Here is a 27117-nt window from a genome sequence, read left to right as displayed (position 1 = left end):
GAGTATACCGCTCTAGTGATGAAAGGTAACTGTCGTCCTGACTCCATCTGTTTCCACTGCCTTCCCGTCATGGAAAACGGAGCTGAAACATTGTGATATGTCATTCTCTCACTCCTCTCTCTCTTCCTCTTGTTTTGCATGGGTGTTGCTGCTGCCCCCTTACAATCTAGTTTTTTAGTCATTCCCGGGTGTACACTGACTTATGCATGCCGCACCCAAACCTTGAGTTCGCACTGGAGGATATCAATACAAGGCGTGAGTAACCACGGCCACCGGGGTTGGTCGAGCGAGGGGAAAAGAGAGAGACAGGGGTGTGTCGCTTTTATAGAAGGACCTCGCGTACATTCCAGGGTTGGCACGGGTATATATACGATCTGAACAGCAAGCGTGCATTTTAACGCCTCCCGTTATTCCAGTCGCTGTCACCGGTCCGCCGAGCAACAAGAAACCTACTCAAGAACATTCTCTATAAGTAAGGTTTCAATCTTTTCCACCACTTCATAACGAAACACATTTTTCCAAAACCAATGTATAACGTTTTCTTAATGGCCTCAGTCTTTATGCATAGTTGGTTGAGAGTTTGCAGAACTTTGACGCGAGTTTGTGCTGACTGAGTCTTAACTTGATATTAACGATATGGCCAAATCTTATTAGGAACGTGAAACTTGACTTGGAGAACAACAACGGGCTCATAAAGTGTAGGTCTACTTTGTTTTTCATAACGCTGTCTCATCTTTAGTGTTGGAATTGTCGTCCATAAAACGCGCTCTGGTTTGAGAATGTTTGCGCGTGTTCCAGACACCCGTAAACTTTTTTTTTAGAACAGATTTGATCCTCGCCCGCGGGGACTTGACATGCAATGACAGACCGTTATTCTAAAGTTTATAGGTTGCTCATAAACTTGAACTTAGACCTGCACGAATAAAATCATAGCCCTTTAAATTAAAACCGATATATTATAGCAGTATCGTATTAATTAATAATAATACCCCTAATATGGGACACTATTATAGGCCTATATTTTTTTTACTTATCTGATCCGATTAAGGGCAAATTATTTATATACGTGTTAAAAAGTAGGACTATAATTCTTGACGCTTACATCTTCTCATAATAAACGTTAATTCTAATTACTTTAATCATCATATTTCTAATAGTGAGTTTAGGAGCCACCAGGGCCCGTTAAGGTAACATTCTTATCACGTCGTCTCAGCAGACATTCCGTCCTTGCTGTCGCCATGCCAACACGAAGTTAGAGTGGAACAATGCGCTCTAGTTAGCTTATAATGAAAACATGTTGTGATCACATTGCGAGAAACGGAACCGCAAGTGTATGAGGAATGAACTTGATTCTGTCTCTGGGTGACACATGCTATGTCTTGTAGGCCTCTTGCCGTCTGTCTGGTCCGTTCTGAACTGTTGCCATAGAGATCATTCAAAGCCAGGTTTATTGACGTCTCAAAGGACGGGATGTAGAGATTTAGTTTACGCGATGTTGAGACGTTATTCGGCGTCTTTTCATTTTAGTTTTTCTTGGAATAATTCCCACTTATGAGGAAGATGTTTATTTATTAAAAATAATTGGTGTGCTGGGCGTGACGCAATCAACAGAACTAGAGTTTGGCCAAATATTTGAGAGATGTCGAGATGTAGGAGAGCGATCTTATCTGACAAACCGATTCATTGAATTAATTCGGCGAGATTCATCTATTTTCACCTCTGTCTTCACTCTATATCTCTTGGTCGTTGTTTTTTCTTCTCTCTTGATCTGTCTTTCTCTCTACATCTGTCTTTCTTAATATAGCCTATGTTTTTCTCTCTATCTCTCTTTCTCCCTAAATCTGTCTTTCTCTCTATCTCTTTCTTTCTCTCTATGTCCGTCTTTCTCTCTGTCTCTGTCTTTCTTTCGTCATATCTCTCTTTATCTCTCCCTTTATTTCTCTCTTTGTCTATATATGCCTTTTCCTAAAGGTATGAAGTAGTTTTTTTTGACACATGCACACACACCAATTCAGCTGTCATCTGTCCTGTTTTGTGATCAGGTCAGATAACTCCATTTGATCGCTCTCTCCTCTATCCAATCGATGTCGTAAATGTTCACATCCACGATCCAAATCCTTCTCCTCAATCATCTTCATCAGAGCTGTTTCTAACCACTCTTACTCATTACATAAAATAGATGTGTTCATTAAATATAACAAGATATTTGTTATTATAGAGAGGGGAACGCAATTATCTTAACCGTTTGAGGAATGTGTGTGTGCGTGTGTGTGTCCGTGTGTCCAAGCATAGTGTATCTGCGTCATTCGCTGCATAGTGTGTGTTTTTGTGTGTATGTGTGTCTTTATGCATTTGTTTGAGTCTATGTCTGTGTGTCTGTGCTGGAGTTTCTGTCTCTTCGTGTGTGTGTGTGTGTGTGTGTGTGTGTGTGTGTGTGTGTGTGTGTGTGTGTGTGTGTGTGTGTGTGTGTGTGTGTGTGTGTTTCTGCATGTGTGGCAAACACACATGCTACAGCAGAATGTAGATCCCTTGCCCTTTCAACCTCTCAACACGCACGCACGGACGCACGTACGTACTTTTACGTAGCCTCTGGTTCTATTTTATTGACCAGCTGTGGGTAATTAGAGTATTAGATTAAGTCGTGTTTTACTAGAAACCAATAAACGAAATGAGGTCCCTGGTGTGTGTGTGTGTGTGTGTGTGTGTGTGTGTGTGTGTGTGTGTGTGTGTGTGTGTGTGTGTGTGTGTGTGTGTGTGTGTGTGTGTGTGTGTGTGTGTGTGTGTGTGTGTGTGAGAAAGGGAGAGGCAGTGTGTGTATCTCGAGGGTGTTTATGTATGAGATGCATTTGTGTACATACTCCATTAGCAGGGTTTTTTATATCTGTACGGAGGGGAGAGAGAAGAGACAGAGGATGAGAGGAGGTGGGGGAGGCGAGGGAGGGGGAATTTCTCTGCTTGTAAACAGCAGTTGGGCATTTGACCTTGACCCTGAGTCCCATGGTGGGAGTTATACGGACGAGTGAAAGGGAGGCGTTTGTTGGTTCCTTCGCTTCATTTCGTCTTCTGTGATCTTTCTTCCAATTTGTTTGATTTGAGGAAAATACATACTAGCCTAGTCATGTTTGGTTGATCTGCAGAGTGTTTGAGGTGTGGAGGGACACACACACACACACACACACACACACACACACACACACACACACACACACACACACACACACACACACACACACACACACACACACACACACACACACACACAGGAAAGCATATACACACACACACACAGGTAGTCATGCATATCTGCACATAAATTCTTGCCTGCATGCAAATCTCCATGTGCACTCTCCCCTCTCTCATTTCTCCCCCCCTCTCTCCCTCTCTGTCGGCCCCTTTCCTTTTCTTTCTGTCTCTCTCTCTCTCTGTAACAGCTGGGGTGGGGCAGATTGTTTGCAGCTGTTAGTGTATCACTCACACCGAGTGCGTTGGCTTTGCTTTGGAAAAATGTAGCTGACAAATGCCCAGAGTTTTGGGAAAGTTGATAGAGAGGCAGGAATGCAGTAATTGTGGGAAATTGTAAAACGAAAATAAGAAGGGTTGTGGGCGTTGGAAAACAAAAGTGGAGAGACGCCATCAAAAGTTGGATAGTTACTGGTAAATAAATGAATGCATACATGAGTCATGTAATGCACGTTTGGTGCAGTGGGGGTTGCGTGGACATGTGACACACTGTGTTTGAACCGTGTTGTGTACGCACTCAAAGCTCATGAGAACCACCAGCCGAGACATATCCTTCACTCTCCTCCCCTTTTCCTCTCTCCTCTTTGTCCTTCCTGACTTCTCGTCTCCTGAACGCTCCACTGCTGTTCACTTCTCCTCCTCTCCTCTCCGCTCCTCTCCTCTCCTCCCTTATATTCTCCCCTTCTCTCCTTTCCTTTCCTCTTCTCTCCTCCTGTGATTCCATTTATCGCAGCCTCTTGATCTCCTAAATCATCACCTCTTCCTCCTTTTTCCCAGAATGCCCAGCGAACGTCCGTCAGTGAGGGGCGTGTCTGGAGTGGGCCGGTACGCCGGTGCGGCTCCGCCCACCCGGGTGCAGGTGTCAATCAATCCCAATGACGGCAGCAAGAAGGAAGAGGTGGAAGAGGGGGGGTGTCGCAGCTGGTTCCGGAAGATGTGCCCGTGCTGCTGCGAGCCCCAAGCCAGCAACTCTTATGATATCACCAATAAGGTCGAGGTGGTCCCCTTTACGCCCGTTGCCGACAAGGACCCGCCCAAGTTCCTGCCCCTGACCAATGGAAACGAGATGGAGGGTGAGATAGCCCAGCCGTTCATGATGACTTTCCCTTTGGTGGAGCAATCCTTCTTTGTTCTATAATTCTCTGTAACCTTTATTGGCCAAAATGGAGCCAGCCATTTATAATCATTACGAGACTTATATTTATAAAAATAACCATATCATCAATCGTTTGGGCGAGCATGTGGGTGTTAATGCAGCAGAAATGTCATGCGTCTGATTTTTTTCATGTCATTTCCATGTCATTTTATTTATCTTTTAAGGATTTTTTACACGCGAGTTCTTCCTTTGTATAGCACTATGAAAGTACTTTAACTGAAGGAATAAACTTTCCTTGCACAACTCGGAAAAGTATGATTATGATAGTGAATATTGTCATTTAATCCCATTCATTCAAAGGACCTCCAGGTTGTGATAGGTTGTAATAACAACCCCCCTCTCTCTCCCTCTCCCCCCCTCCCCTCCCCTGGCTCCACCAGAGGTGAAGCTGTGTGTGCGGGCGGTGGACCTGCTGAGCTCTCAGTCGGGTCAGAACCGCACGGAGCACCACACCGACGCCTACCACGGGGACGAGCTGGTCCTGCGGCGAGGCCAGGCCTTCCAGATCCAGCTGGAGCTGAGCCGGCCCTACAACCAGGACACGGACAGCATGCACCTGGACCTCAAGACAGGTAGGATCGAATTGATTTAGACCGGGCGTGACCGAAGAAGTCCTTTGTGGACCAACTTGTTTGTCACTGCAGCTTCCGTTGGTTAGGACCAGTGGGGTCACCTTGGAGACGGGGAAATACGATCAAAACAAATCACGCCTTTTCTGAATCATCACACACAATGTTTCCAATGCCGTCATCTGCTGAGATTTCATCATCTGCTCCGATATATTTTGCAACTTGCAAAATATCTGAGGCGCAGGAAATGCCGCAGAAGATGGCGAGGTTTGCGTGTGTTTGTTTTCTCTGCAGTCACGTAATTTTTGTTCTGACTGGCTCTGGATTTCGATCCGCAATGCCTCCCTGTAATGACAGAGACATTAAGGAGCCTCAGGAGCCTCGCTCAGCCCTGTATCATCCTTGATGACCTGTATCCAATCAAATACCAGGTCGCCTGCTAAATGAAAATACCAATAAGATATAACACACAATGACCAAAAATCACCAAAATGCAACGAGTTACAAGTGACCCAGCCCCATTCCCCTGCTACATTCGGGGTGTGCTGTGCCAGATCATATTGCATTGAGACGGCCGTGTGCGTAAGAGAGACAGATGAAGAGGCCAAGGCGTGTTTATGGGTGTAATAAGGAGGTGACTCACGCGCAATGTCTGACGCTATAGTGTTTTGATAAGGAGTTAAAGACAACAAAGAAGGCGATCATGAAGGCACAGTGAAACAAAACAGGAAAGCTTTTTATTTATTGGATCTTAATCTCACACACACACACACACACACACACACACATTAAACCGAAACGCACATTTCAGCGACACTCCACCCCAGTGTTAATGCAAATCATTTGACAGCAGACCTTACCTACTATCCCCTCCTGCCTCTCAACCTGATCTTCCTCCTCCACCTCTTTCACCGTCTCCTCCTGCTCCTCCTTCCTCTGCTCCTCCTTGACCTCCTTCACCTGCTCCTTTCCATCCTCCTTCTCCTCCTTCACCTCCGTCCCCTGCTCCTCCTCCCCCTCCTCCACCGCCTTCACCCAGCCCTCTTCCTCTACCCCCTCCTCCTCTTCTCCTGGCTTTACTGGCCTCACAATTACACTACACCCATGGGAGAGCATTCCATGCTGGAGGCCACACACACTCTTCCCTGTCACCTATGTGTCAACAGGGAGTTGGGAGAGTGTGTTGGGAAGGTCCCAATCCAGGAAGGGAACGGGAGGAAGCGGGAAAAAAATGAAAACAATCAGCAAACCGAAACATTCCAAAGAGGGAAATAAAAATGTCTGTTTAAGCGTGAGCGGAAATCACTTGCAAAACCGATTGTCGTACATATGTTATTGTGAGTTGTTATTGTTATTCCAGCCAATAGGGAGGATTTACGGTGTGGGGAGCTATGTGTTAGTGGTTAGGGTGTTTGTCTCCAAGCCCGAGAGGTTCTGGCTTTGAATCTCAATGTACGTTTTTGCAATTCAATCATTGATGACAAGGACCCATGGACCCAAGAACAGTCGATGATAGTTTCCCAAGTCGTTGGCAAAGGAGACTTTTTTTTTTCTATTCCTTCCAAGTATTGAGTAGTGAGAGAGGAAGGGAGGGGGAGATCTCAACCGAACAATGCTGTCTCTCTTTAACCCCGTAACCTTGACGACAATCGGCTGCCAGCACCACTGCAGGGTGCTGCAGCCCAAATAAATAGTTCTGCACAAAAATATCCGGATCCCTTTACTTCTTATTTTTTTGGGAAGCTGAGTACAAACCTCCTCCCTGCTGAGGTATGCAAACAACATCTGCATTTACTCTCATGCAACCCCCTGCTCCACATCTGGCCAAAGTCTGTTTACTGGTATGTCAGAATAGATAAAGGTTCTACCAGCTCAATACTTTCAATGTGTCTGTGGTCCGCAGCTCTGCAGTCTATCTAGCGAATCGGCCCAGAGAAGAGTCTTGTTTATCAACGCTGTTGGAAATGGGTTGCTGTTCAAACGTAGTACTTATGAAATTCTGTATCTACGAAAGACAGTGCCAGTGGAATTATGGATTTCCCGCTCCCTGCCACATGATTACAGTCCTTAACTTTGTTCTTCTTTGTAATTGTTTTGGCAGAGTATGTGTTGGCAACAATCAGCTGTCAACAACAGTGCGTTCAGCATCGTATCATATCATATTTTCTAAATGGATCCTAATGTAACTCCATCAAAACACAGTACACCATATAAATCAACCAGCAACTAAAAGTACACAAGATCACAGTCATCCTCCCTCCTATTCTTCATCAATGGAGGTTCACATCCATGGTACGGGAGCAGGAAATCAGAAAATATGAAAAAAAATACATTTAAACAAACTATCAAAAAAAGTAATACTAAATGCGTAACAAGTCGCCTGTTCTCTTTCAGGTCCTCTGCCCATCGTGTCCAAGGGCACCCACATCATCGTGCCGTTGGTAGACGATCTAGAGGACGACCGGTGGGAAGCCAAGATCGTGGAGCAGATCGGCAACACGGTGAAGCTGTCGGTCAACTCCACCCCCAAGGCGGTGGTGGGTGTGTACGCACTCTCTGTCACCACTTGCTCAGCCAAGGGCGGTGACGTCACCGTCCACGAGGCCGGCAAGAAGGTGGTGATGCTGTTCAACCCCTGGTGTGAAGGTAACGCATCATCCAGTCCCATTACATGAACGTGTAGAGCGGGCCAAAGGATCTGTCGTCAACATTCTTGTAGTAGTCCTCAAAATCAGTTCCGACCAAACTTCTTCTAACCAATTCCTGCTTCACCAGATTCTTCTTTTGACTGTTTATTTTGTTACTATTTTTTTTTTTGCGTTGACAAAAATATTATAATTTTTTTACCGAAAACCGTTTTCAGACTTTTATTTTATGTCTGAAAAACGTTTTGCTGAATCAGATAAACAAGGCTTGCCTTGTTTCAGTATAATTAGTTTAGCTGTTGGTGGGGCTGATAGACAAGATGAATAACTATACAACGGGAACAGAAACAAATGTGTTGTAGTGACGCCAGAAACATTAGGTCACACAATCACACACACACAAACACACACACACACACACGCAGACAGAGGGAGATTCTCTTGGCTACATGATGGATAGCGACAAGTTGCAAGTGAGTTGAATTCTTCCCACTCATGTCAAAAGTTACTTTGGCACTACCCTTGGGATCCGATTAAACAAACATCCAGATGTTTGCTCTCTGGTTCTCATCCCTCTTCAACTCTAGAACTTTGTCCTGGTCGTTCGATATAGGAGTCAGAGGGGGCTTCAGCCGTTGATTATTAGCTCTGCTCTTTTGTCAGTTGGTATGCAGTCGTTAAAAGTTTAAAGTAAAAAATGTAAACTATTTCCAAATAATTATTAATTCAACCGCTTAGGTTGTTAACAAAGAAAAACCAGAGCGGTGGCTAGAGGGTTGCGAAACCGAAAAACAAAGAGTGTGTCTTGGTTTATGTGCTGTTGTTGGCTGTGTGCCCAATGTGCTCTCTCGCTCGCTTGCACTCTCTCCATCTCTCTTTCCCTTTCTCCTCTATCGCTTTCTCTCTCTCTCCTTTCCTTCCTCCCTCACTCAATCATTATTTTCATGCTCATAAAAGTAAAAAAAAACACAGAATACCACATTTATTGTGTGAATCATCATGGGTCTTGCACATGGCCATCTTGCAGCTGTGACTCTCTTATCTTTCTCTCTAGATCTGCTTCACTCTCTCTGCGCTAGAAATTCTCTCTCTCTCTCTCTTCCTTGCTTTCTTACTTACTCCCCCTCTGTTGTTTGAGACCTCCACCCATCCTTCCCTCCGTCTCTCCCTTATCCAGACGTCTGTCTTCTGTTTTACAACATGCTTCACTCACACACCCACGCCCATACATACACACGCACACACATGCACATACACACACCCACGCACATACACAAGCGCACACACACACCCACATGGACCTACACACACACATGGACAAACACACACACACGCACAGGAACACACGCGCGCAAACACACACGGTATACACAGAAGTACACACTCGCACACACAAACACACATGCACAAACCCACATACGCACAAGCATGAACACACAAGCACACACGTAATTCCAGAGCTGTACTGTGAAATAACTTCAGATTCTCTGTACCTTCCTCTGCCGTCTCTGAACATATCCTACTCCACGCCCCTCTCTCTATGCCTCCTCCTGCCTCCTCCACCCCTCTATCGACAGCTCCTCCGTCTCCTCCATCCTCCTCCACCCCGCTCTTGGTCAACATTTTGCTCCCTCCTCTCTCCCCTCTCCCTCACTCATCCCCTAGCCTCCCTTCCTCCCCTCTCTCCCGCTCCACAGCTCCCTGTGTCTCCTCCTCCTCCTCCTCCTCCTCCTCCTCTCTCCCTGGCGTCTCTTTCTCCTCTGTCCTGTTCATCTCGAATGCTCCTTAGCTTTCCTTTTCTTCTTTTTGCCCTCGCTCACTCTTCTGTGAAACCCCCAGCACACACACACACACACACACACACACACACACACACACACACACACACACACACACACACACACACACACACACACACACACACACACACACACACACACACACACACACACACACACCTCCAACCCTGCAGGGCTGTACTTTAATCCAACTTTCCCTTGTTCTCCTCCCCTCCTCTGCTTTTCTCCTCCTCCCCTCCTATTAATTTTCCTCCTGTCCCGTCTTTGTCCTCGGCTAACCTCCCTCTTACACTCACCCTCCTTCCTCCTCGTCTCCCCACTTTTCTCCACTCCTCCTCTTCTCTCCCCCCCTGCTGCAAAATTCCCTTGGCCGCCTCTCACTGATAATCACATCCTCGTGCAAACAAAACGCAGAGAGAGAGAGAGAGAGAGCATGAACATTTGGGCTGAAGCCAACAGCAGCACATAACGAAAGACACACTTTCTGTTTTTCACTTCTCCAAAACTATGAGAGGGAGAGGGAGAGGGAGAGGGAGAGATAGAGAGAGAATGACTCCTTTGGGGCCAACTGGGGGACATTAAAACAGGTACATTGCTTTGTGGAGGAGAGCAAAGAGGCTGTGTGTGTGTGTGCCTTCCTGTCGAGAAGTAGGAGCCAAAGAGTTGTCGCCACTTTAGTGAGTCGGAAAACCCTTTTTTAAACAAAACTTGCGGTTCAAATCCAGTGACACCAGTCCAACATGGCTGGGGCTGACCACCCAGAGTACGCATCATTTCCTGTTTCTCTAGTAAAGTTTGGGGCCACCTCTTATAGCACCATGCTGTCATTGTGTTTCTCCAGCGCTTCCTGGCCCCAGGGGCCACTTTCAGTTCTTCTGTGAGAAGGAAATCCACATTCCTAGCCTATTGAATCACAGTGGCCAGGGTCATGAGCTCACTGTCACTTTAATCAGGGGCCGTATGGGGCCTTATGGGCCTTAAAGGTATACTTAGACGAAAGATGTATGGATACCTAACGATGGGTAAAGAAGATTATTTATAGATAGATAAAGATGGGTTGAGATAGATTGGAATGGAAGGTTGAAGATAGATTTATGGATAGATAAAGATGAAGAATGCTTATGAAAAGATTTGTCAATGATTTGTTTTGTTATTAATGGTGAATTATTATTTTGCTAGTTTGTTAACAATTGCCCTTACAATGAAGGGAAACTAGCTGAGTGGTTAATGTGTTCAACTCCAAGCTGGAAGGTTCTGGGTTGGATCCCCCATTGTCTGCAGTTTACCTGTAGGCCCTTGAGCAAGAAGCCCCCTAACCCAGAGTCCCTCCCGCATTGGGCTGTCTTTGGGCTGTCATTGGTCTCACTTTGGCTCACGTGTCTGTCAGCCAGCCGAGGTGAGACATTGATCTTCAGGTTCAATTCCATAATGTATATCTGTTTGTGGGTCTATGCAGATGACTCAGTGTTCCTGGACGACGATGACGAGAGGAACGAGTACGTTCTCAACGACACCGGGAGGATCTACTATGGAACCGAGAAACAGATCGGCGCCCGGACCTGGAACTTTGGACAGGTGCGAGCGCTGTCCAAGAAGTGCTTTGGTCGCCCGTGCACATCCGCTCTTTTGGCTTGGATGTGGACTCGCTGCCTGCTCATCCTAAGAGTTTTTGCAATGAATCTTATTTACAGGAAGAGTGAATTCATATCATAAGGAATTCCCTGGAGAGGATTTTTCTGAGGTGTAGTCATATTATAATTATTTCCTGTTACAAGGTTATTAAGCTGTTCCTCTGTGTTTTCCACTAGAGTCTAGTGGAACACACAGAGGAACAGCTTAATAACAAGCTATATTGACTAGAGTTAGTTGTTAAGCTGTTCCTGTGTGTTTTCCTCTGAAGTTAGTGGTTAAGCTGTTCCTCTGTGTGTTACACTAGAGCTAGTTATCAAGCTGTTCCTCTGTGTGTTACACTAGAGCTAGTTATCAAGCTGTTCCTCTGTGTGTTACACTAGAGCTAGTTATCAAGCTGTTCCTCTGTGTGTTACACTAGAGCTAGTTATCAAGCTGTTCCTCTGTGTGTTACACTAGAGCTAGTTATCAAGCTGTTCCTCTGTGTGTTACACTAGAGCTAGTTATCAAGCTGTTCCTCTGTGTGTTACACTAGAGCTAGTTATCAAGCTGTTCCTCTGTGTGTTACACTAGAGCTAGTTATCAAGCTGTTCCTCTGTGTGTTACACTAGAGCTAGTTATCAAGCTGTTCCTCTGTGTGTTACACAAGAGCTAGTTATCAAGCTGTTCCTCTGTGTGTTACACTAGAGCTAGTTATCAAGCTGTTCCTCTGTGTGTTACACAAGAGCTAGTTATCAAGCTGTTCCTCTGTGTGTTTCACTAGAGCTAGTTATCAAGCTGTTCATCTGTGTGTTACACTAGAGCTAGTTATCAAGCTGTTCCTCTGTGTGTTTCACTAGAGCTAGTTATCAAGCTGTTCATCTGTATATTCAACTATAGTTTCTTGCTAAACTGTTCCTCTGTGTGTTCCACTAGAGTTTGTTATTAAGCTGTTCCTCTGTGTGTTTCACTAGAGTTAGTTATTAAGCTGTTCCTCTGTGTGTTTCACTAGAGTTAGTTATTAAGCTGTTCCTCTGTGTTTCACTAGAGCTCGTAGTTAAGATGCTCCCCTAGAGCGAGTTATGCTGTTCCTCTAGAGCTGTCAAAGCTGTTCCTCTGTGTGGTCTACTAGAGCTAGTTATTAAGCTGTTCCTGTGTGTTGTTCGGTGTAGTTCCAGGAGGGTATTCTGGAGGCGTGTCTGTTCTTGCTGGAGAAGAGTGAGATCGCCCCCGCTGGCCGCTGGGACCCCATCAACGTGGTGCGGGTCATCTCCGCCATGGTGAGACTGCTACTCTTCTACATACTCTTCCTCACATTCCTTTTTGTGCATCACACATAGACAGCCTACCAATCAAACACTCTCATCACCCATCCTCATCCATCCACCCTTTAGTGACATCACTTGGTTTTGTGACCTCACTCCCTGTCTCCTCCCCCTCCCCCAGATCAACGCGCAGGACGACTACGGCGTTCTGATCGGGAACTGGAGCGGGGACTACAGCGACGGGACGAGCCCCGCGGCGTGGAGCAGCAGCGTGGACATCCTGAAGCAGTACCACGAGGCCGATGGGACGCCCGTGGCCTACGGACAGTGCTGGGTCTTCTCTGGGGTCACCAACACAGGTGTGTGTGTCGTCTGTCCCACTACATGACTGTGTGTGCATGGGTGTGGGTGTGGCTGGGTGTGTGTGTCTGGAGGTGTGGATGTGTGTGGGTGTGTGTGTGTGTATGTGTGTGTGTGTGTGTGTGTGTGTGGGGGGGGGGGGGGGGGGGGGGGGGTTTCCTAGGACTGAAACCTGAGAAACCCCAGGGCCAAAATTGCATGCACGCTACACCAGCATTTCAACCCAGGGTATTTCATACAAGTCACTAGCATAGATGTAGAACTTTAGATTATAAAGCCAATGCTAGCCTATGTCTTTGTGCACATGTGCCCAAAGATTTCCTGAACTCTTACTGGCCAATCTCACAACTTAGGAGATAGCGCAGTGGCCCCTGATAGAAGCTAGCCATAGCTCTTATCAAAATACCACTCCTCTGCATTCCTGCCATCACTGCTAGGGACAGATGGACCGACGCAGGCCGCCGTGTGGCCGGCTTTCACTGAGCCGAGGGCGATGCAAGTTCCATGCAAGCCTTGTCAAAGGCAGCGTTGGTAACGTGCGAGAGTGTGTGCGTGTGTAACAGAAAGTGTGACAGGGTTCTTCCTCACTTCCAATAAGCCTTGAGAACGCTGTCACTGCCGAACACGATGGCTGTGGTCAGTTGGCTTTGTGATAAGAGAACTTAAGTATTCCAATCAAGGGGTCGCTGGTTCAATCCCCCACTAGAGTGCATACATTGCCACCCCAGTAGGAATTGAACCCCATAACACCAGGCGCTGTTTTTTGCACATGTTATGGCCGAAGTGAAGGTTTGGATGCATGTCACTAAACAGAGGGGGCTTGCAGACTTGCAGACCAATGACTGCGGACATTTGGGTGCAAACCCAGAACCCGGACCCATTTGAGAACCTATGCCTTCATCTCTCTCTCTCCGCCCATAGTGCTCCGGTGCCTGGGGATCCCGGCCCGCAGCGTGACCAACTTCCAGTCGGCCCACGACACCGACGTGTCCCTCACCACCGACGTCTACCTGGACGAGGAAATGGAGCCCATCAACCACCTCAACAAAGACTCTGTGTGGTAAGAGCCTCTCTTACGTCTCTGTGTGTGGTTAGAGCCTCTCTTACCGTCTCTCTGTTTGGTAAGAGCCTCTCTTACGTCTCTCTGTGTGGTAAGAACCTCTCTTACCGTCTCTCTTGTAGGAAGAGCCTCTATTAAGGTCTCTCTGTGTGGTAAGAGCCTCTCTTACCATCTCTCTGTGTGGTAAGAGAATCTCTTACCGTCTCTGTGTGGTAAGAGAATCTCTTACCGTCTCTGTGTGGTAAGAGAATCTCTTACCGTCTCTGTGTGGTAAGAGAATCTTTTACCGTCTCTGTGTGGTAAGAGAGTCTCTTACCATCTCTCTGTGTGGTAAGAGCCTCTATTACGTCTTTCTTGTGGTAAGACCCTCTATTACCGTCTCTATTGTGGTAAGAGCCTCTCTTACGGTCTTTCTTGTGGTGAGTGTCTCTCTTACGGCAAATGCTCTGGGCGTCGCCACCGGCCAACACCCAGAGCAAGAGGTGTGCTGCAAGAGTTGTCCGCTTGGGGAACAAGTGTTATTCAACATCGGAGCGGGTTCTCTCCTGTTTTGAGTACGATCCATTTTAATGTGTCCATGCGGAGTCCTTGATACAACAACGTATGAAAGAAAAATACATTGACTGTAAAGCAGGACATCTATAGATATCATTCGCTGTAAAGAATGATTCAATTCAATACATTCCCATAACAACTTTAACAAAATCTTAGTACAAAAACAACAGCCGTGACTCACGATGTGTATCATCCACTGGATGACATAATCAGACACCAACACGGAACGTAATCCGCCCACGCCCCCTCCAGAGCCTGCTTGTGGGCCCCTGGCCTACAGCTACTCCTAGAGACCCCCCACCCCCCACCCCCTCTCTGAGGTGTCATGTGGGGGTGCCTCCGTCTGACCCCGAGGAATCCCGGGCACTCGGAATGTCCTGTATATTTAGATCCCCCCCCCCACCCCCACACACACACACACACCTGCCCCAGCCGGGGGTTAAAAAGCCGGCACTCTGTCACGCCACGTGTTCTGATACAGCCCAGCACGGCTGATCAACGTCAGGGGGACATGCTGCTTGTGATCCGACCCAGCTGGGGGAGGCCCGCCCTGCCTGGGGGAGGTTTCGTTATGTTTTCAATTGAATGAACTTAATGACCTCATTCATCTGGGGGAGGACGGGTGGCGGCGCGCATGTGGAATGCATTTGCCGTTTTATGGTTCAACCCTGGATTTGTGCATTTTTTAACTATTACCACATCAGTCACACATGGTCAGTGCACATCTGGTGTCGAATGACATGAAAAACACGTTGTTGTGCGTCGTGTTTTTGTCGTGCGTGTCACGCATCTCCATGACAGCGTGACTCGGTGGATGTCACGCGTCATCCCAGCGTCGTGACGTAGCCATAGCACTATTGCCCCGTGACGTGGTGTGACGTGACCCCACAGGAACTTCCACGTTTGGAACGACTGCTGGATGGCGCGTCCCGACCTGCCTCCGGGACACGGCGGCTGGCAGGCGGTGGACTCCACCCCCCAGGAGACGAGCCAGGGCACCTTCCGCTGCGGCCCCGCCTCCGTCAACGCCATCCGCGCCGGACAGGTCTTCCTCAAGTACGACACGCCCTTCGTCTTCGCCGAGGTGAGCGCAATGGACACGCAACGCTTAACGCTTTCCCCTTTCATCCGTCTATGTTCGATGTCTACGTTCGACTTTTTAGTCGTTTAGCAGGGGAGGCTTTCATCTAAAACGTTTTATCTAAAAGTGACTTTACAGGGAATTCAGATTAGAGGGGTAATGGTTGAAGTCTTTATTGTCATATTATATAATCCTGGAATAATCCTGAAATAAATATAGAAACATAGTGATGAGCAAACATCTGCCTCCACCTTAATCCTGTGTCCCCCTGATGCGGTGCTGGAGCTGCAGAGCACCAGACACCCAGCATTGTAACCACAGTAGAAGGCTCCGGCCGACAGAGCAGTGTGGGCCGTACGGCCCCCAGTCTTCTCACCGTTCTCCCCCTACCCCGCCAGGTGAACAGCGATAAGATCTACTGGCAGAGGAACCTGGACGGGACCTTCGCCCAGATCTACAGCGAGAAGAAGGCAGTGGGCCACTTCATCAGCACCAAGGCGGTGGGCTCCGACGAGAGGGCCGACATCACTAAGCTCTACAAGCACAGTGAAGGTACTGCCGAGTACCCCACCCGCTCAGGGCCAGCTCAGGGGATTCTGCTTGGGTTTGTGCCACTAAAAGTCTGCCCATGTGGGACCTCTTGCCCCCCTGGCCGTTCCTGGTAGGAGGGATCCCTGGGTTCCTTCTCATGGTTTCTGCCCCTCTTGGGGTGCTGGGGAGTCCTCACTTGCCCTTTAGAGATATTTGGTGTCAAGTATCCAACCTTTCTTTTTCCAGTAAGGGGTCAAAACCTCTTATATCTCAAAAATTCCTCCTCCATACCTCGTCTATTTCTCCAGCATAGCTCTATTTGTCCTCCAAATCTCCTCTATTACTTCTCCATATTTCCTCTAGTTCAAATTTTTTTAAAGAAGTACCAAAGTCTGACCCGTCTCTCCCCTCCCTCCCTCCCTCCCTCCCTCCCTCCCTCCCTCCCTCCCTCCCTCCCCCAGATTCGGAAGAGGAGCGCATCTCCGTGGAGACGGCCAGTCGCTACGGCAGCAAGCCCGACACGTACTCCGTGGCCTTGGCCGAGGACGTGAAGGTGGAGGTGACGATGGACGGGGAGGGGCCCCACATGGGGGCCGACGCCCACCTGAGCATCAAGGTGAAGAACCTGAGCTCCTCGCCGCGCTCCACCGCGCTGCACAGCCAGGCGTCCGTCATGTACTACACGGGCGTGCTGAAGGGCACCGTGAAGAAGGAGACGCTGACCATCCACCTGCTGGCAGATGAAGGTGAGCGCTGGTGATGGGGGTTATGATGATGATGGTGGGGGTGGTGATGATGATGATGGGGGTGGGGTTGGTGGGGGTTATGATGATGATGGTGATGTTAATAAAGACGGAGATGATGGTGGTGGTGGTGATGAAAATGAAGATGGCGGTGGTGTTAAACGCAGAGGAAATGACCGGACTAACGTACTAATGGCTCTGTGTGGTACCCAACAGAGAAGACCATCGACTGGGTGCTGCCCTACCAGCTGTACCAGGACCAGCTGGTGGACCAGGCCGCCATGATGCTCACCCTGTCCGGCCGGGTCTCTGAGACCCAGCAGGTCCTGGCCCACCAGACCACCTTCCGACTGCGCACACCCGATCTGGAAGTCAAGGTAGGCCCCTCCGAAGAGCATGGAGTGTAGCATGGTGTGGGACGTAGCATGATGTTAGCTGTTAGCACAGATTTTCATGTACGTATTCTTGTAGTGTAGTAAAACATGTAGTAAGACACTGAAAGATCAAAGTCTGGTGTTGTGTTTGACTAACTGGTTATGTGTTGTCCTGACTACTTCTGGGTTTGACTGACTAGGTGTGTGTCCAACTGACTAACTGGTTCTGTATCTGACTGGTTGTGTGTCTGACTGGTCCTGTGTCTGACTGACTGGTTGTGTGTCTACAGCCCGTGGGAGACGCGCAGGTGGGTAAGGAGATGTCTGCTAAGATCAGCTTCACCAACCCGCTGCCCCGGACCCTGCAGGGGGTGGTCATCAGGGTGGAGGGCCTGGGGCTGCAGAAGGGCCACAAGGTGGTGGTGGGGTAAGGAGATTCTTTATAAACACACACACACACACACACACACACACACACACACACACACACACACACACACACACACACACACACACACACACACACACACACACACACACACACACACACACACACACACATAAATTACATACACACACACACACACACACACACACACATAAATTACATACATACATACACACACACACACATAAATTACATACACACACACAGAGACACACATACATATTACACACACACATACATGTATATATACATACATACATTACGTACACACACACACACACACACACCGCATTTCCAACATCCCCTCCATAGATGGTGCTGTTCTTGCGTTTAGATACATACATATATGCATACATAAAGACACACAGACACAGACCCACACCCACACACACATTAAAATTCTGGTTCCTCTCTAACTTTCCCCTCCCTGTCAATGTTTAGTGATATCTCCCCTGACCTCTCGCCTTCCCTCTCCTGCGTCCCCCCCTCTCCTCTCTTCTCCTCCTGCAGGGATGTGGGCGCCAACTCCACGGTGAGGGTGACGGAGCACTTCGTGCCCACCCAGCCGGGCCTCAAGAAGCTGGTGGTGTCCCTGGACTGTAAGCAGATGAGCCAGGTCCACGGGGTGGCAGACATCCTGGTCCTGGAGGCCTGAGGCCCAGGAAGGTGACCCTCCATCCTCCACATGCAGCCCGGCCCACCAACCCGCCCACCCATCACCGCTGGGTGGGCCAAGCACTGAAAGGATCACGGTCATCAAGTCAACCCCATGGCATGGTGGATGGTCCGATTTAAACATTTGTACAATTTAGTCGTCCATAGAGGATTTTATCCCTCGTGACGTGACTAACAGTGGATTTAGATACAGGTCTGGGTTAAGGCCTCCTAGGCCAGGGACACCTACAGGCTACGATGCTGTCATGGAGAGGGGAATCAAACCCATTACTTAGTGGGGCTGGGAGGTGAACAGCGCAGCCACTATACCTTCTGACAGTTGACCTCCTCACTGAGTGTGTGGGCTGGAAGATGGCTTTTATCTAACGAGATGCGACGTCATTCAGATACAGGCCAGGTGAGAACAAGAAGGGGTTAAGCTGTGCACATGGGTTGATCACGCATCAATTTTGGATGCATGACATGATGAAACCGTCAGTGTTATTATCATTGTGTAACATGGCCATTGTATTTCATTTTCTATTGTCCCACACTTTATTTGTGGGACAAAAACTGTACACATACGTTTATATAGTGCACGATACGCGTCTAGGAATAAACCCTAATAAGGAAGTGAACGCTAGAGTAGCATTTATAACTTTGAAGTCACACAGAAACATGTGTCTATGTATATAGTGTGTTATCTATGTCACTTCGGTGACACACATGCACTGATTTTGCTATTACTTAAGCTAAGCTGAGTGAGGAAACAATGGTTACCTACAATGTGCCTTACACAGCTCACCTGAAGGACAACCCCTTAGTCAAATAACAAATACATTAGACTATTCTCGTTTTTTTTTATTATTTTATTATATTACATTTTATTTCTGTTTTTTGCCGTCCAAATTGAGTGTAATATGAGGTGGTGTTTGCGTAAGAACGACCGGTTTAGATACCGTAAAAAATCAAGACTAACGTGGTGCTATGCCATTCACCTGATTGTGACAGTTTATATGTTGAACACTGACGTCAGTATTATGTTATAACTCGCAATAATCTGTTTGCTCATTTTAAATCACTTTCTACTGTTTGTACAGCTCGTTCATCTACCAAGACAGGCATGAACACTTCCCTTACCCCCCCTGTCCCTGTCCCCACCAAGGGCACGAAAACTTCCCTTAGCCCCCCCCCCCCCCCCCTTCCTGCTTTTCAGCCACTAAAAACAAATGTGAAAAGAACAAATATATTTTTAATAATGCATCACCGTATTTATCCAACTAAATTGTGTTTTACTGTTGTTTTTTTTACTTATTGTGACGCTAATAAAGTCAAATACAGTAAAACGATGGGCAACCATGTCATTATTGAAGGTGTGGAAGGCAGGATGAGCTCAGAGGTAGGAGCAGAGGGGGAAACATGTACTTACCTGTAACTTTTCCCCTCACACTGAAAGAAGCCATTAATCGGAAGCGTTACATAATTACAACCTCAAATATTTAACTAGTCTTGAGAGAAAAAAAGAATGCCTTGGTTGGGGTAGCTCCTCGAAATAAGATAGATAATGTTTTACTGGCCTCTAGTGGCCAAATGGGAGCATTTGATATGTTTGCCGTTTTAACGTTCTAACGCAGTGGTTCTCTCAACTGTGGTACGCGATGCGCTTTTTAGTGTTGCGCAGAGGAATCAACAAAACAATTATTAAAGGTTCAAAAACACTTCGACCGTGGAGAACTGTAAAAAACAGTGACATTGAACAGATTACAGGCGGTATGTTTGGTGATTTTCTTAGAAATTAATCCATGAAACCATCGCATGTCAAACTTCATCTTATGACCGAACACGCAGCCATCTCATTAGCCTAATAATAATTAAAGGGGACATATTATACCACCAGGTGTGAGTGTGATTAGCCATTACAAGCCGTTTTGAAAATGTGCAGCTTCTGACATTGCGGGGTCAGTTGGGCGAGTCCACCTATGTGTGCTGGATAGATCAGTCTACCAGCCTACCCAGTGGACTGTAGCAAACGTTGCTTATCTATCCGTCATACATCTAGGTGGACACGCCCACATGTGTTGTCAGTGGTATAATATGTCCCCTTTAAGCTTTTCTAAAAAAAGTTTGTGGGTATACAATTGTTAAATGTGCCTCCTGCGTGAGCTGTGTGTAGCTGAATAGGGCTGCAGGCCTACGCTATTGTATTTTGTTATATTTTATAACATCGTTCATAATTGTGGTACCTGGGGAGACAAATACGCGGGATAAAAAGTTTGAGAAACAATGTTCTCAAATGGATAAACAAAATAAATATTCATCTTCTTCTTATGCCTTGACACCCCTTGGGGGGTATAGGCCGTCGACAAAGGATCTCCAGAGAACTTGGTTGCTGGCTTTCTTTTCTATCTGTGACCAGGGGCATCCCATCTTTTTTATGTCTGTCTGGAACTCCCTCTGCGAGGTGTTTCTAGGCCGACCTCTCTTTCTCTTCCCCTGGGGGTTCCACGTCAGAGCCTGTCTGGTGGTATTCGACATTGGTTTACGAAGGGTATACCCAATCCATCTACGTCTTCTTTGTCCAATTTTGTATCTAGTGTTTGCTTTGTCCTCGTCCAATCGTCTTCATTGGTGATCTTGCCGAATTCTTCTCATGCATCCGTTTATGAAGGTTTGTTCTTAGCTTGCTGTAGAATTTATTGTCCAGGTCTCGGCTCCATAGAACAGGACTGATTTCACATTTGAGTTGAAGATTCATACTTTTGTTTGTTGTTGTACCTCCTTTGAGCGCCATATATTCAGTTGTACAAATGCCTTTCCTATTCTGGAGCTGATGTCTGCATCGGTCCCTCCCTCTTTGTTGATGATGCTGCCCAAGTAGGAAAAATACTCCACTTCTAGTGTTATTGGCTCACCCCTATTTGTGTTCATCCTCATTATTTTTGTCTTTCCCTTGTTTATGCTAAGGCCCACTTGGGCTCATGTTTCTACGAGTAGAGTCGTCTTCTCTTGTATCTGATGGTGATTGTGTGAAAGTAGTGCCAAGTCATCTGCGAAATCCAGGTCTTCTAGTTGTGTCCATAATGTCCACTGGATTCCATTGCTTCCTTCATTTGCAGTTTTCATTACCAAGTCAATGACTAGGAGAAACAGGAATGGGGATAACAGGCAGCCCTGTCTAACCCCCGTCTTGATTGCAAACTGGTTAGTGAGTTGTCCCTCATGTAACTCTACATGTCATTCCCTTTTAGCTGCTTTAAATCATGTTCACTAGTTTAGTGGGCACTCCATGAGTTCTCAATAGTTTCCAGACAGTCTCTCTGTGCACGCTATCGAAAGCTTTTCGTAGTCAACAAAGTTGATATACAATGGGGAGTTCCACTCTTAGATTTGTTCAATGATTATACGAAGGGTGGCAATCTGGTCGACACATGACAGTTTTTTCCTAAATCCTGCTTGTTGGTCTCTTAGTTGTTGGTTCACTACGTCTTGCATTCTATCCAGTATTATTCTATTTAGCACCTTCCCCCGGTACCGAGAGTAGTGTGATCCCTCTATAGTTGGCACAATTTCCAAGGTCACCTTTATTTGGGATCTTGTTAATAAAGCCCTCTTTCCAGTCAGGTGACAGTTTTTCTTCATCCCATACCTTTCTGAAGAGTGGATATAGCATTTATACAGTAGTGTTCAAGGCAGCCTTTAATGTTTCTGCTGGAATGTTATCTTGCCCTGCTGCTTTGCCACTCTTCAGTTTCTGTACTGCTGTCCGAATCTCATCTCTGCTAGGTGTGTCACAGCTGATGGGGAGATCGTTTTCTGCTGGTTGGATATGCGGAGGGTTTGCTGGTGGGGGTGTGTTAAGCAGCTCTTCAAAGTATTACGCCCATCGATTGAGTTGGCCCGTCCTATAGCTTGATGGTGTTGCTTTCTTTATCTTTTACTGGTCTTTCTGCCTTGATGCATTTGCCTGACAGCTTTCTGGTACTGTCATACAGCTGTCATGTTTCCGTTTCTTGCTGCTTCTTCCACCTCTTCCTCTAGTTTGTTGCTGTATTTCAGCTTGTCGAACTTGATGCTTTTCTTTTTCTCTTATTTGTTCTTCCCTTAGCAGTTCACGTTGTATTTATTTCAGTTTCCCGTGTGCGCTGTCCTGTTCTTCTTTAATTTGAGTTTTAGTCTGGCCATTAGCAGGTCTGATGCAATATCTGCTCCTCCTTTCCAGTCTCACGTTCTGTAGTGTGATCTATTTGGTTTTCCATAACATGATCTGGCAATACCCATGTTGCCTTATGTATGTTCTTGTTGGGAAATATACCCTCCAATGACGAGTTTGTTTGATGCACAGATATCTAGAAGCTTCTCTCCGTTGTCGTTTATTTCTCCCAGTCCGTGTCTTCCCATCACTTCTTCATATCCGATGTTGTCTTTTCCTATCTTTGCATTCAAGTCTCCCATAAGGAGGGTCATATCTTTCTGAGTATTTGCCCAAGATGTTCTGTAGTCTGTCGTATAATTCATCTTTTGTTTCTTCTTCATGGTTGGGTGGTGCGTAGCATTGGATTACATTCATGCATATATTCTCTTTTGTTCTGAAAGTCGCTGTAATGACTCTTGGTCCATGGGCTTCCCACCCTATCAGTGCTCTCTGTGCTGATTGGGATAGCATGAGAGCAACGCCTTCAGTATGTGGGGCCTCCTCATGGCCTGAATATAGGAGCATTTCTCCGCTCATGAGCCTTTTCTTACCAGCTTGTGTCCATCCTGCCTCACTAATTCCCAATAGTACAACGTTGTAATTTCTCATCTCTGCTGCTATTTTTGCTACTTTTCCTGCCTGGTACATAGTCCTTATATTCCAGGTTCCATTGGTAATGTTTTTCCTGGTTGAAAGAAGGGTTGTCGGTTAGAGTTCTCTTTTTGTTTCCTTGTCGTTGCTTGTGTTACATCTTGTTTTTTCCGGGGTGGGGTTGTTAACCCCACGCCCGACCCCCAACTTGGAGGGCCAGTGTGCTGTTTATCCTCTGGCCTCAACTCTGGAACCTGCCTGGCTTGGTTGAACCTGCCGGGGGCATTAAACCCCACCGGTATAGCCTCCAGAATCTATGGGGCACACAATTTCTCCCCACCACATGAAGGTAGCAGTACGAGGGGAGGAAACTAAATATTGCCAGAACTAAAAGAATAGAACTTAAAGAAAGAGTAAATCACATAATTTTATTATTGATTAAAAAGAAGATGTCACAATATAAAATACAATGCACAAAAACAGCAAGTGTGCAGAGGTATATGTGAAATGGAGGCCATGGAAGTCTAGAACTTCTGCTTCAGACTGCGTTTAGTATATTAAAAATAAACATTGGCATTTGTATTCAAATATCTCAGAAAAAGGCAAAACACCCGTTTACAATAAAGTCACATCACGGAACATACAGACACAGACTTATTCATCATAAATAAAAGGCATTTAGCAGAAACAGTACAATATTTTGTATATCCACAGATACAGTTGATAACAAAAACAAAAGTGAATGCAGTTCATAAACTTCTATAGAGCTGAAATCTAGTGCCAGTATGCACTAGTATGTGACCAGGTCTTACCCAATCGTGCACTTTATGTACGCAGAGCTTATGTTTCTGGCCCACCCAGTAGGCAAACACAGACGCTCAGTCGACAGAGTTGCATATTTCTTCAACCATATTATTGAAGATCTCTGGCTGGTCGTTGTTGACATGGTGAGAGGCATCCTTGATTAGCTACAGAGAATGACCGAGACAGACAAGGCGAGACAGTTAGAGAAGTACATACACTGCATTAAATATGACGTCTTATCTATTCAAATCTTCTGACACCAGACACACACGCACACGCACACGCACACGCACACACACCTCCACCCGGGTGTAGGCCTGGCCCCTGATGCGGGCGGCCTCGTGGCCTGAGGAGCTGGTCATCCAGGAGCGGTCCCCATACAGCATGCTGACGGGCAGGGAGGCCGGCAGCTGGTCCACCCGCTGCAGCATGGGCCTCTTGGCCCAGGCCAGGGACTCCATCATGGCCCAGTACCCCGTCTCGCCGCTGCAGCCCCGCAGGGATAGGAAGGAGGAGGAGGAGGAGGAGGGGGGGGGGTGGTGGATGGAGGTGAGTCTTATTTATTGATACAACGTACATTTGTTTTACATATTGAATGGTTACATCCATATTAAAATTCCAACATGTTCTGTCTGAGATTAATTAAAAAATAGATATATTTTATTTTTAAAAAAGTATATAATTGGATGCAATTTCTTACGACAACGTTGGAAGGGGTCAGGGACAAACACTGTCAACCAAACAAGGTGGGGCATTGTGACCTAGTTACAGGGTGTTGATTTATTAACAGAAGGCGCACATATTGTGTAACCCTTAGAAATGGTTACATTCTGCCTTAGCTTGACCAAGGTGAGCGGCAGGGGTCACCTGGGCGTCTGTGCGTTGCAGTGGTAGATGTAGTTGGTCATGGTGTCGTCGTCAAACAGATCCTCAAACTTAATCTTGAAGTCCTGCCGGAACCTGGTCACCAGCCCCGGCCCTGGAGAACCAGACAGGGGACACGATGAAACCCCTGTTGTAGCTGCTACATGCTAACATAGGCTACAACATACAACCCTGCGTTATGTCGCAATACGATACGCCTTGAAGTTCTTATATATGCCAAGACATTCTGCGACATACTCTTGACGTGCTACTCCATGTTAAGGCATCCTACGAGGAGCTAAAGCATGCTACGATATGCTACGGTGCGGCGAGTCATTCTACACCTTGCTGCTGATGCTAATGATATGTAACAACATGCTAAAGGACCACGACAAGCCCTATCATACACGTGGTAGCCCGACGGTGTCTCTCACCCCAGGGGCCCGCTGCCCGTATGACCGCCAGGGGGTTGAAGAAGCCCAGCACGGACACCACCGCCTTGACCCAGAGCGGCAGGGTGGGCCTCTTCACCACCTGCGTCCCCTCGGCCTCAGCCGCCACAGGCTGGTTCCGGTCGGGGAAGCCCCATGGGTCGACAAGGATCAGGTGCTTCACCCTGAAACACCAGACATGTTGCTTTATTTATTAAAAACACACATTTTACAGGTCCAACACAGATATTAGAACACCCTTAATTAGGAGAACAGCTGGGATGGCTGGTACGGGGTACCAGTTGGTACAGTCCCATGGGATAGCCTAAAAGGAGTCGGATTGTACCAACTGATATTGGGACTCTTCCATCATAAAGATCTTGTTGCGGACACTCCCACTCGTGAGAAGCCTCGTTATTGGCTGGACTCGACCACAACACCTGATTGGTCAAATAGGACCCCTTTAAAACTGGTCGTTACCTGGCTGGATAGCGGATGGCGTAGGACGTGGCCAGGTACCCCCCCAGGCTGTGGCCCAGCAGGATCATGTCGTCCAGGCCCAGGCTCTGCCTCCACTGCTCTATGGAGCTGACGAAGATGTCCTCGGCCTGCGTCGCGTCGCTGGGGAAGGCCGGCCGGGTGCTGCGGCCGAAGCCCAGCAGGTCGAAGGCGTGGAGGGGCCGCGAATGACTCAGCCGGTCCAGGTTCTTTACCCACAGGCCCACCCCCGCGCCAAACCCATGGACCATCACCAGGGGGGTCTTAGAGGGGGCTGCAGGAGACCGAGACAAGGAGGATCAAAGAGCGATTCAGTCATTGGCAGATTTACAGTCACTTAGTCAAATTTTAATGTGTCAATGTAAAATAAACGAATGAGCTATTGCGTTTTTTGTCATCCAAAGCAACTAACGATGAAAGAAATGTGTCATTAAGGAGCAGGTTGAACCCCTAGCATTCAACAAAGCAAACGTTGCATGCAAATGATAAGAAAAAAATCGTCCCAGGCTCTCTCACAATAGAAAGACTAATAATATAACCAGCCATACACGGTCAAAAAGTCAGTACTGATTAGTGATTTCTCAAACCAACCTTTTCAATAACTAATAAAGGCTGGAAGGTAGGCAGAAGTTGAGGACATCTGTGTATAATGTTTATATAATAAGAATATCACACCTTGCTGTTTGGGTTTGGGAGCCGATTTGTTGGTCACAGTGAGGGTCCATATTCGCTCCTGGTTGGGAAGAGTCACATACCTCGCCCACATGTCGTTTTGAACACCTGTAACAAGCAGAACATTGTATAATAACCGAGTACTTAATTAAATTTGATCGAGAGAAACTGGTTCAACTGCTTACGGGTGAGGATCTTGGCCTCTGCGCTCTTCAGGATAGCCGCGGAGGTTGGGCGCCACGACGGCCACCAGCCCCATATCGAACTTGGCCTGAGAAGCATATCGACACGGAATGCAGTTCCAGGACACCGATGTCAGGTAAAAAAAACTCTGGACAATATACAAGCTTCTATGGATGTTGGGACAGCGGCACACTGCAAGGTGCATTTCCTTGCTAAGTTTTGGAGTCGAAGTGTATCCCTACAGCTGTGTTAAGGGACATACAGCTGGGTATTAAAAACCACAAGGGGAGTCAATTAAAAGTCAACCATGCCGTGTAAGACTGCCGATATAACTCGCCAAATACTTGTCACACTCATTGAAGGACGGAACTCATAAATACACACATACATCTATATAATCTATATCTAATACATACCGATAACTGTCCAATATTAACAGTAGAAGCGTTTCCTACACTAAAACGCATATGTTTAGATTGTATCTAACTTATTGTGAAGGGCTTGCAGTACATCTGGAAGCTGGGATGATACGAAAGCCACTGCTTAAAGTTCATCTTACTCAGAGTCGTCTTGAAGAGTCGCTGTGGAGGTGGCCGGATCCATCGAAAGACATGAACAATATCTCTCTCTCTTAAACTACTATATACTATCAAATAATGTGTCAACACATTCCCCCAAATACCGAACCAGCAGCCTTGTGTTTCGTCACTTGTTTAATCAGTGGTCAGCTGACTGAGACGGGGCGGAGGTGGAATATGTAAGCACGCAGGTCGGAACGTATACTCTGTAACACG

General features: G+C 46.9%; 2 protein-coding genes across 3 annotated transcripts; one reads left to right on the top strand and one right to left on the bottom strand.

Moving 5' to 3' along the window:
- The first annotated feature begins 237 nt into the window (after positions 1–237).
- On the top strand, positions 238–19437 carry tgm1l1 (transglutaminase 1 like 1). 2 transcript variants are annotated; one of them, XM_030363870.1, is made up of 14 exons: positions 238–255; positions 4018–4313; positions 4777–4968; positions 7360–7611; positions 10866–10984; positions 12190–12297; positions 12464–12641; positions 13564–13702; positions 15149–15341; positions 15737–15890; positions 16331–16615; positions 16829–16989; positions 17277–17413; positions 17945–19437. In XM_030363870.1, the coding sequence occupies exons 2-14, from the start codon at positions 4019–4021 to the stop codon at positions 18087–18089; spliced, it is 2358 nt and encodes a 785-aa protein (XP_030219730.1). In that variant the 5' UTR covers positions 238–255; position 4018; the 3' UTR covers positions 18090–19437. The 2 variants fall into 2 exon arrangements, with proteins under 2 accessions (XP_030219730.1, XP_030219729.1); XM_030363869.1 differs by lacking the exon at positions 238–255 and adding an exon at positions 277–472.
- A 3841-nt stretch (positions 19438–23278) lies between these two features.
- abhd4 (abhydrolase domain containing 4, N-acyl phospholipase B) lies at positions 23279–27105 on the bottom strand. Its single transcript, XM_030363781.1, has 8 exons — positions 26883–27105; positions 26326–26411; positions 26144–26248; positions 25451–25742; positions 24974–25155; positions 24543–24654; positions 23975–24161; positions 23279–23839 (listed from the first exon to the last, which is right to left on the bottom strand). The coding sequence occupies exons 1-8, from the start codon at positions 26924–26926 to the stop codon at positions 23750–23752; spliced, it is 1098 nt and encodes a 365-aa protein (XP_030219641.1). The 5' UTR covers positions 26927–27105; the 3' UTR covers positions 23279–23749.
- Positions 27106–27117: the final 12 nt, after the last annotated feature.

This window comes from Gadus morhua, chromosome 8, assembly GCF_902167405.1.
Source record: "Gadus morhua chromosome 8, gadMor3.0, whole genome shotgun sequence".
NCBI classification, from domain to species: domain Eukaryota; kingdom Metazoa; phylum Chordata; class Actinopteri; order Gadiformes; family Gadidae; genus Gadus; species Gadus morhua.
The sequence above is the reverse complement of the archived record's forward strand: the minus strand, read 5'-3'. Positions and strand labels throughout refer to the sequence as shown.